General features: G+C 41.6%; 1 protein-coding gene across 2 annotated transcripts in view; it reads left to right on the top strand.

The window, feature by feature from the left end:
* The window catches only part of SCAPER (S-phase cyclin A associated protein in the ER), a 135,817-nt gene that overhangs the window by 111,317 nt on the left and 13,786 nt on the right, over positions 1-10,714 (top strand). For both annotated transcript variants that reach the window (XM_005419697.2, XM_031055946.1), the window contains 2 exons: positions 1,697-1,934; positions 4,902-5,051. In XM_005419697.2, the coding sequence (XP_005419754.1) occupies positions 1,697-1,934; positions 4,902-5,051 (388 nt within the window). The remainder of the gene's footprint in view (positions 1-1,696; positions 1,935-4,901; positions 5,052-10,714) is intronic.

Here is a 10,714-nt window from a genome sequence, read left to right as displayed (position 1 = left end):
CTTTCCCTCCCTGTGCTCCAGGGAAGGGATGGAGTGCTGCTGACAGAAATTCTCAAGGACAGACACTGGTTTGGGTAAGGTGGTGCTTTCTTGCCTGCTTTATTTGCTTCACTAGGAAAAGTGAAAATGACAGAACAAGATGATGGTTGCCAAAACGTGGTTGTTGCTGAGCTGATGGTTTAGTTTCTCTGTTGAAGAAGTCTGTCTGCAATTGTAAAAAGCAGGATTAGTCAGCCTGCCTAGAATTTGTGTTGGAAATGTCACTGGAGCCAGTGTTTGTAGCAGAGGAGTGCAGGGTGCTCCTGGTACAGATACAGACAGATTATTGAGAGCTGCTCTAGTCAAGGGAAATCCTTCCTGATTCTGCTCAACAGGAATATTCTGAGCCCTCTGAGTGTCTGGTCTTTGCTTTCTTAAACTGAGGTCTTCAAACTTACAGATTATTTTAGAAAATGGTTCTGATTTTCACTTCCATTTCCTTTGCTTTTAGTAGTTATAAAAGGGGGAAATGCCCTCATTTAAGTTGTCCTTTTATAATGTTTTCTCATATAGTCTGTCATATTTTCCTTTAATTATAGCAAGGAATCATATATACAATCAATCTTTTTAGTCTCTTTTGATATTGACACTTCCTTCTTTTTTTTTCCTTTTTTTTCTTTTTTTTTAAAGATGAAAATATAGTAAATTAGGTAAAAACCAGTCCTTGATGTAGCATATTTTCATTGTTACTATTTGCTGTGTTTTATTATTTTAGTGTTTCCTTTGATTACTAATATTGACTAGATATGTTTCCAAAATGAAATTCAGGTAATTTATGTTATGGGTTTGAATTAGAATTCAGAGAATATAAAACTTGCTGAATTATTTTGAGGCTTCGCTTTGTGCTTGCCTACCCTGCACACATTATTTAGCCTCCAGGGTAGTGATACTCTTAGTCTACTTAGTAGTTGTCCTGCATCATCCTCTGGATTATTAATAATGTGAAAAAACATGAATAGTAAAAATCATGAAGGATTATGTGAAGTGTTTTTGGAAGTCTGGATGTAAGAATGGAAAGGGCAGTCCTGAGTTATTTGCCTGTCTGTGCTGATATCCAAGATAACCAAAAACCTTCTCCATTATTTTATGTGCACACCCAGAAGGTGGCAAAGGGACCCAGTTCGTGTGTGCACGAGCTGTGCTGGTTTGTGCTTGCCTGTGCTTTGCTGCCCTGCTGCACTTTCCCATAACAGCATCTGCCTGAAGTAAGGAGCAGTGTGTTTTCCTACTGCTCCACACTTCATTCTTGAATTCCTGCAGACCCATTTGATTAAGATCATCTGTTCCCAGTAACTTATTTCGCTACTTAGGTAGGCAGTTTGTTCCAGTGCCTGCAGCCCATCACTGTGGCAGGAGAGGCTCCAGGGAGTTCTCCCACTGCTGCTGGCTGCTATTGCAAGCAGCAAAGGTGAGAGCAGGCTGCTGACCCGAGGCAGGGCTTGCATGGAGCCCCTCCGTGCTCCCAGTGTCCCCAGGCTCGGCGCTGGCGGGATGTGAAGCAGGATCCTGAATGATACAGCTGCACTGCAATTAGAGAGCATGAGACAGTGCCCTAATCATTCCAGTATTTTCTGGAAGTGCTGTGGTTTCCTGGCACTTGGGGCATCAGGCTTTCCCTGGCTCCCAGCTCAGTGTCTCACGTGGCTGTTCCTGGCAGGTGCTGCAGCGTGTTTGACAGCGGGCGGCAGGAGCCCACGGGGCTGAGCGCGGCCCTGCAGGCCACGGATCTGGTGGGGGTGCTGCACATGCTCTACTGCGTCCTGTTCCACGGCACCAGCTCCGACCCCAGCACTGCCAGCCCCAAGGACAGCTACGCTGCCAGCACCGTGCAGGTGGCCATCCAGAGCTTACGGTTCTTCAATAGCTTTGCTGTTCTGGACCTGCCTGCCTTCCAGGTAACGGATGTTTTAAAACTTCTCTTAGTGGGATGATGTTAATTATTGATTATATCTTTGGACTAAGTTTTGTCTTTAAGGTCTTAGTTATTGAAGGAGTTTTTAAATGTTAGATTTCGTGCATGAAATTTCTAACTATTGTTATGTCTGCCATATAGCTGTGGCTGATGGCTTTAACCAAAAAGTGAAAATTTAAAATACTTCAAATGCTGAATCAAATCCATTATGTTTTCCAACTTATTTTTTACTTGTTTCTAGCATAGTGCTTTTTATATTTATTAAGCCCCAAAAGTGTAAAAAGAAAAATCTTAGTCCAGAGGATGAAATAACGGTTTATTTTATGTGAAAGGATTTGCTTGTATTATAACCACATATTATATTTTCCAGTGCTTTTGGAGGCCACTTGATTTAAGATTGTGCAGCTGAAACTGACAATCGCTTGATATAATTTCTTTAGCAAGTAAAATTTTGTTGACCAAAAATTGGAAAATATGTTTTCATAATTTTTATTAAACTAAAAAAAAAAGTTGCATTTCGAGTCCTGAGAAGGACTATTTACCTTTGTCTGTGAACAGAGTTCAAGTGTAAATGAATGCCATACAAATAGTGGTATATTTCTCAGGTAAGTTAGTAAAGTTGTGTTGTTAATATAAAACCTGTCAGAAGGCATTGCTTTGAAAACACATTTAGCAGCATCAATCTTACACAATTCAACCGAACAGGTTTCTTTTTCATGTGTAATTTGTAGTGTGCTGTACCACACTCTCCATCTGAAGTGCATTAAATTCAGCAAGAGCTTTTCACAAATAAAGAATTTAGTGTGGCTCCTTCAGTTGGTGTTTCTTGCCATGGACTTTCAGTACGTTTGGTATCATCTGTAACAACAGCAGCAAGACTTGTGTGTGCAGCAGAGTTCATCTGCAGCTGCAGCACCAGTCCAATCAGGGTTTCTTTGCAGGGACAGAAGCAGGATACTGACTGGAGTTTGATTGCACACACTACTGACTCCATTTCATTCTGTCAGTCAAGGCAGTTCCCTCCTAACCTTGGCTCAGCACTCTGGGTCTGTGACAGACTGGCTGTTTGTGTTGCTGTAGGTGTTACAGGTGTATGCCAGAGTCAGCCTTTGGCTGGAGCAGGTACACTTGGCAGGGGAGCTGTAGCAGATCCCACTGGCTGCAGGGCTGCTCCCTGCTATCCCAAGAAATCACTGTTCATTTTTAAAACACCATCTCCTCCTTACCCAGTCTGTATTTATCCCTCTACCCACGCTGTTACATCCCAGTATTTGTAATAAACAGTCAGCATTAACCTCCAAACCCCATGGTCTGTGTTAGCCTGTTCTACCCAAAATGGTGCAAGTCAGTAACTCTTGCATGAAGGGTGGCCAAGAACCCCAGCAGTGGGAACTGCTTCTCTCAGCTCAGGGGCACAGGGCTCTGCTCAGGAGGTGTCCAGCTGTTTGCTGGACTGTGGGCATGCTGTTGTGTGTGATGGACAGGCACCCTGGGCTAGCTCAGCAGCTCTCCTTCCCGTGCATTAATGGGGTTTGTTCCTGTACTGTTAAAAATAAATAACATCCACCTGAGGCAGTTTGCTGGACACTGACCCCGTGGGCCATGGCAGGCTGGCAGACAGAAGAGGGAAGAGCCTCCTGTGTGATCATTATCTCTAAGGAATAGTTTTATCACAAATTGGTAGGGCTGTGGAATAGGGGGTTCTGATTAGCAGAAGAGGTCTGGTGTTCCCGAGTTTGTATTAGCACAGATGGCTCATGGGTATATATTTCATTTAATTTGACAGTATAAACAATTGAAAGATGGTAGTGAGAAACAGCACAGGGTCCTGAGCTGATATTAATTCTGGCTAAAAAGGAAGCATAGTTTCCTTGAAAAATTAGTTTAACTTTTATACACAAACTCAGGTGCCCTTTGACCTGTTGTTATCAGAGGAGGTCAAACCCAGAGCACTGGGTCACAGCATGCACAGACAGCACTAATTAAATAAGGATGGACCTGAGAACATGGCATTCACATGACATAAAACAGTAAATGGTGGCTGTATTGGGCATTAAATTTTGAAAATACCCTGACTTACCAGAATGCTTGAAGTTCAAGATCGAAAGCATCCACAGATGAGGCTGCTTCCATTGTCAAGGATCCTGCTTTACTATGCCACAGCCTGGGATTTATGTATATGTATTTACCACGTGCTACAAGGTAGAAAATGAAGAAAACTCTGAAATGAAAGAGATTTTCTCAGGCCTGCATTGCTGTTTCATTAGAGTTAGGAGACTGTCATGCTCATTCCTTGTGCTTTAGTTTTCCCCTTTGACCCTGTGTCGCTCTGTCTGCTTGACATGTTTATTAAATAGAGGCTGTAGGCTGCACAGATAAAATCTAATTCTGAATCTCCACGTTACAGCTATTTGCCTACTTTTAAAAAACATCCCAAGAAGCTTTGCAGCTGACTGTTCTCTCCTTTTGGATGTTTCTAACTTTTTGTAATGTTTGAAAAGTCATTATTTGTTATTAATCATTGTATTCCATTCAGAGCATGAGTTATTCACGAGAAATGCATTTTGCTCTGTTGCAGAAATGAAAATGGTTTGGTTTCTTTTGCTTATTTCTAAGAGATATTACTAAATATTCCTGGATCATGTAATGTATGTCAGATGAAATGGTCAACCTAATGCTACACTGAATGTCAAATAAGCAGAATCCAGTTTTTCCTGTGTCCCTTGAAAATTTGAATTTATTCTTGCTTCTGTGGCTTTTAATATTATATTCCAGTTGTGAAAAGTAAGCAGCTGAAAAAAGAGATCTGACTGTGGCCTTTCACAAGGAAGAACATAGTCTGTACTTTGCAAAAACACCCCAGAAGGGTGCAGTTGATGTGTATGCAATTCACACAAGTTCTAGAACATGCTGCTGGAGTGTGATTTCTGTTTCTTGGTCTATTTTTCAGTCGATTGTGGGAGCTGAGGGGCTGTCCCTGGCCTTCAGGCACATTATCAGCTCCCTGCTGTGGTACTGCTCTCAGCATACCTGTGAAGGATTGCTGCACGAAGTCATCATTTGTGTGGGCTACTTCACTGTAAACAACCCAGATAACCAGGTAAGGCAAATGGAAAAGGGGCTCAGAAGTTATCAAGGGCACATTTAGTCATGGATCTCTCATTTAGTCAGGAAATTCATCCCCTCAGCATTGCTTTTGAAGCGCTTGGGATTCTGTGAGCACAAATGGATGTGTTTGCTAAAGAGAAACTGAAGTTGTGTGTTAAGACAAAGACACTGATGTTGTGTGTCCATAAGCAAACCCCATTTGTTGTTCCTGTGCTGGCATTGCATTGATTTGAACTGGCCTTGCACCCTGCCAAGGCACACTTAGCCACTGATATTTTTAATTCTAAGTTAGCTTCACATCAACTTAATCAGATGGTTGTGGTACCCAAGTTAAACCTTTTTGAAGCAAACTAAGCTACTCTCCCATGAAGACTTGTCCTTGGATGCCAATGTACCTGTCTCCCTGCTTGCCAGGGCTCAGGTCTAAGCCATTCTTCTCCATGAATCTTTCCAGTCATGAACTAAATGCCCTATTCAAGAGACAGTGGGAATTCCCCTTTAGCTTCCTTAATTGTTGTCCTCTTTTGCCACTGGACTCTGTGACCTCTCTTACTGCCTTATAAAGCAACACAGACACAAAACTCAAAAAATATTTCAAATTTATTGGTCTTAAAAATCTCCTGGTTTCCTCAGCTTATCTGTAACATCTCAGGGTGTATTGGGCAGGGCAGGCCTTGGCACTGGCTCTTGGAACATGAGAAGTTGACTGAATGTGTAGGTACTGCATTACAGTGCCCACGTGTTGGGTTCGATTCAGCTGAATGCTGCATTTTGGGAAGGTACTCACTGTGTTCTCTCTCTGAGCTTGTTCCCTGTTTTGCTCAGCTTTTGGGATAGGGGTTCAGGGTGAGGAGCTCAGTGCCCTCAGTTCAGCTGATGAGCTGGAGGAAGTGTTAAAACTTGTCAGGAAAGGTTTTAGAGAAAAGCTGCTCTATAACATTCTTACAGTTATTGACTGTAATTGGAACACTGCAATATCTTAAAGCTGACAATGCTGTCACAAGTATTATAAAATTATACAGTGATGCTTCTGTGGGGTTGGCCACAGCTGGAGGGAGGATGCTGCAGCCTCCCTACCCTGTGTGACCAAAATCCCGCTCAGGATCTGGAACTGCCTGTTGGCAGCACTTCAGAGTGGTCATTTTTAACCCTGTGTGGTGCTGCTGCCATTTTGAGAGCCTCTGCTGCTCCAGGGTCGAGCTGGCCCCAGCAGTGCCAGCAAACCCTGTCATCTTCTCTCTCAGCTCAAGGATTTCTGTTCTGGCACACAGGTCCAAACAGATGGGATTCATTGCATGCAGGACTTGGCACTGCAGGAGCAGTGCAGCAGAGAGGGTTCCTGCAGCACAGGGGGTTCCTGCAGCACGAGGTTCCTGCAGCACGAGGTTCCTGCAGCACAGGGTTCCTGCAGCACAGGGGGTTCCTGCAGTACAGGGTTCCTGCAGCACAGGGGGTTCCTGCAGCACAAGGTTCCTGCAGCACAGGGCTCCTCCTGCAGCACAGGGCTCCTGCAGCAGTGCCAGCAGTGCCACCCTGCCGTGCCAGCAGTGCCAGCAGGAAGCTCCATCCAGGGGCAGCGGGCACTGGGCCCTGGCGGGAGCCTTGGCCTTGGGCTGGGCTTTCCAGCTGGATCCTGGACCCTTCAGCTTGTGCTCTTGGGGCTGAAGGTGGCCTCTGCAGCCCTCAGTGTCAGGTTTAGGGCTTCAGGCAGACAGCCCTGCTGTGTCAGTCCTTCTCATACACTAAAAGCTCTCTTTTAGGGTGCTGTGCGTTGGAGGCACCAATGTCACATGTCATGATGTACTTAACTTTTTATGTCATTTCTAATATTCCTCGTTAATAAGATTTTAACTGAGGCATTTGGGTTTGGCTTTTTTGTTTAAAAAAGCATTTTGAAAAACTGAGGCTTTCCTCACTCAGGTACTTGAAAAATACTGGGAAGGATTTTTAGTGAAAGGAAGTAATTTTTCTTTTACTACCAGGCAAAGCAGTATGACTTGCTTATGGTCATTATTTTAAGGTGCTCTTTGTGTTGTGACTTCTACTAGACAGGCTGCTTTTCATGAAGAGGGAAGTGCTTTCTATTCATTCAGTTATGGTTTAATTTTTTATTATGTTAAGAGCTTCCAATTTTTTCTTCCGTTGTTGATCATCTGGGGAGTCCTACTAAAAATAAAAAATTGGTCTCACAGTGAAAGTTTTCAAATAGTAGGCTTGAAGTCCTGGCAAGTACAGTGTAATAAAAATAGATACACTAGACTTGAGTTATGAAAACAAATTTCTATAAAGCCAAAAAGCTCTACTTAGTGTTTGAATCAACTTTAACTGAGTCCGTAAGTGATGTATTTCAGGGCAGATTCAGGTTCTTCTTGCAGTCAAATATGCATTTGTTTGGAAATGTTTGTAGTTTAAAGTCCTTTCCTCTCTACATTTGTATTTCTTATTACACATGGAGGTATGTTTTCGTTTCTTTCAGTACTCAAAACAGAAAAGGACAAACAGTTGTTTGGAGTTTTCAGCATCCCTTTTTGTGGTTCCTTTTTCTATCCACATCAACAGATAAATATCCAAAGCAGCATACTGGAAGAAGGAAAAAAAAAGTGAAGCAGTTCCCCAGTTTGGAGAATAGATAGATTTCTAAAACAGAAATTTTACAGCCTGTCAACCTCAGCATTGACCCTCTGTAGTAGTACTGTGATTTAAGTAAGTGAACTACTACCACTATGCAGTCAAAATCATAAGAGGGCAATTTCCTAAACATTTCACATTCATAGAACAAATCTTCCAAGAGCATCATATGCCAGTCATTTAATGTAATACAGGTTTGGCTTCATTTGTTACACTGTCTGTAGAAGTCTTTAGAGTTAGCTGAGTAGCAAATGAAGAAGGAAGGAGGAAAGTGCTTTTCTCTTGTGCAGTTTGGAGCCTGAGATTTCCCCCCAGCTCCTGCTGGGTCCCACCCAGAGGCTCTGCCTGGGCTCCCACTTGGTGTTTGCACCACGCCTGGCTTTGGGCAGCCCCAAGTGATTCTGTCAGGAGCACTAAGGACAATGGATTCCTGAGGAACACATTCCTGAGTGTTTTGATAGTGCTTGCTCTGTTTATTTTAAAAAGACTGTGATTTTGCTGACTCTGCCCACATATAATATATTAGTAATATTCCCTTCCTTCGTTCCTATTTTGTTTTAACATTCATAAAGCTTTTCCAGGGCAGCTGCTGTCACTGAAGAAATAAATCAGTTATGGAAGTGCAAACTGCAGAAGGCAAGGAGTGTTTCTTTAATATTTGAAGCTCTGCAAAGCCAGTGGTGAGCCTGAGCTGCCCTGTCTGTTCTGTATCCACACGTGAGCTCTGTTTACTGCAGAGCCAGACAGCCCCTGCTCACAGCTTCACTGGGCATCTGCTCCTCGGGAGGGACCAGCAGGGAAAAGGGATTCTCTTGTTCTGGCCACCATTTAATCTGCTGCTATACAAAAACAGGTCCCATGATACCAAGGATGGACATTAAAGCTAAACTGTGTAATAAAAATAATGTCCCGTCTTTCAATAGCCAGTCCTGCTATATCAGACTGTAGAATTACAGTTTCTAATTAAAATATTCTTGTTAATTTAAATTATCCTTCTATTTCATTACATTTTTATTCCCTTTTATTGTTTGATTTAATTAGTATAATGAATACAATTATCATGTGCTGTCAACTCACCTTATTTGCATATTATATTGAATAATTGAATGTGGTCCTGTAATTAAATTAACAGGAATGACAGATGATTTGCTTTCTTTCACATTGCTGCATTGGGAATAGAAATCTTTCCATATTCATTGCAATTAGGGAATATTTTTCATCTGGAAAGTCCTCACAAATCAGATCCTCAGACTCAGGATCTTGCTGATAGGCTCCAAAAGAAGTTGCATAGCTATGCCTTTATTTAAATAAAAATAGCTTTTGTTCTGCCAGTCTTTGTTACACACTGTATTTAGAGTGCTCTAGAAGAATCCCACCGACTTTAAGGGTTTGTAAGATATGAATTGGATGTTTCTAGAAGATACAGTTACTAGACTGCAAAATAAAATCCCTGCTGAAAGAGTTAGGAAAAAATGTGTGCAGCTTTTCAGAACTTTGTTATAAAAATAGGCTTGTAGATAGAAGTAAAAAGTTCTCTCAGAAGTTTTTCAAAAATTTACATGCACACTATGTGTCCTTGAAGAAGGGATTTCGTTCCCAGAAGTTTTCCAGCTGCATAAGTCTCACTTACTTCTCTGTCCCCAGACATTTGTGTCCATAACAAGGACTGTTACTATAAACTCATAAATAATTGAAATGTTAATATCTAGTGATCCATATGCAGAAAATAGAAACACATGGAATTAGATTTAATAGTATCAGTCACCTACTAGAAATTACTCCTTGCTATGCAGGTGTGGAAAATTTGTTGCAAAGCATGTTTCAGGCATCCCAGCTAACTCCAGGTAAAGGAGTAAGGAGCAGTGAGATTGCAGGATATTTTGGGAGGGAATTTCTCCCTTGTTACATATGTTAAATATCACATAGCAGTATCACAGGTAAAAATATAATGTGTAAAGAAATAGAAATATTGTATGGTAGCCATAGCTCTGAAAGGACCTTGAAATTTAGGACTCACTTGTGGTGCCCGAAGCGTGGTAGTTAGTCCCCAATAAAGGTTTCATCCTGAGATTATTTTCCATTTTTTGTTAAATGATTGACTTATGGTCATATTTTCTTCTAATTTCTTCTCTGTGGTAAGTCCTTCTTTTGTCATAAAGTAGCAGGAGCCTTTGTCCCACGGTGTGTATCACAAATATCTATTTGTGTATGACACATCCCAGCCGTGGTTACAGGTACTGGGCTGCAAGGGACACTTACAAAGGGATTTAAGACTAAAAGTGACCTTCTGGAGAGAAATTATTTTGTGCTTTTGACAGAGTTAGTACATATTGAGTTTTAGGATGGAGCCAGTTTTCTCTAGTGTTAGCAGGAAGGAAGAAAAATACTTCTAAAATGGAAAAATTGTGAAAATCAGAAGTCAACAGGAAAACATGCAAGTCATAAAAATATGTAGACTTTCCATATGGGTTGTTTACTAGAGGCCATTATTAAACTTTCATAGTTTATGTTGCTTTTGGGGCTGTGGAAGAACTGGAACAATTTTGATCTGGTAGGTGGACTTCATGAAAATACGGCACAAAGAGGCAGGAATTGGTAGTTACCATGCAGTTAACATCCCTATCTGTAAGTAAATAAGATCTGAATTTATTTAATTCTGATTTTGTTAGTTTCTTCTCCAACAGGGATTTTTAGGAGTATTGATTTCATGTTGAGGTTACAGGGTTTTTCGTTAAAACTTCTTTTAAAAGCCCCACACCCTGATGTTTTAAAGCTTTATAGGTTTGAACAAAAAATGCCTGGTAAATTTTGTGGAATAGCTGATTTTGGCAAGTGAGTGATTCATGTGAAGTTGTAGTCTTGACTCACATTTAGAAGCACTTGAGCTTGTGAACAGAAATCCCCTGAGGATTAAAGTGCCCGAGTTAGAGCTGAGTACATTAAGGCCGCTCTGTAATGTATGCCTTGGCTCTCTCAGCCTTACATCCTCAGCCACATAAATTCACTTAAGTGAACCAATGTCTTCAG

The sequence above is a fragment of the Geospiza fortis genome, unplaced genomic scaffold, assembly GCF_000277835.1.
Source record: "Geospiza fortis unplaced genomic scaffold, GeoFor_1.0 scaffold171, whole genome shotgun sequence".
NCBI lineage: Eukaryota > Metazoa > Chordata > Aves > Passeriformes > Thraupidae > Geospiza > Geospiza fortis.
The sequence above is the reverse complement of the archived record's forward strand: the minus strand, read 5'-3'. Positions and strand labels throughout refer to the sequence as shown.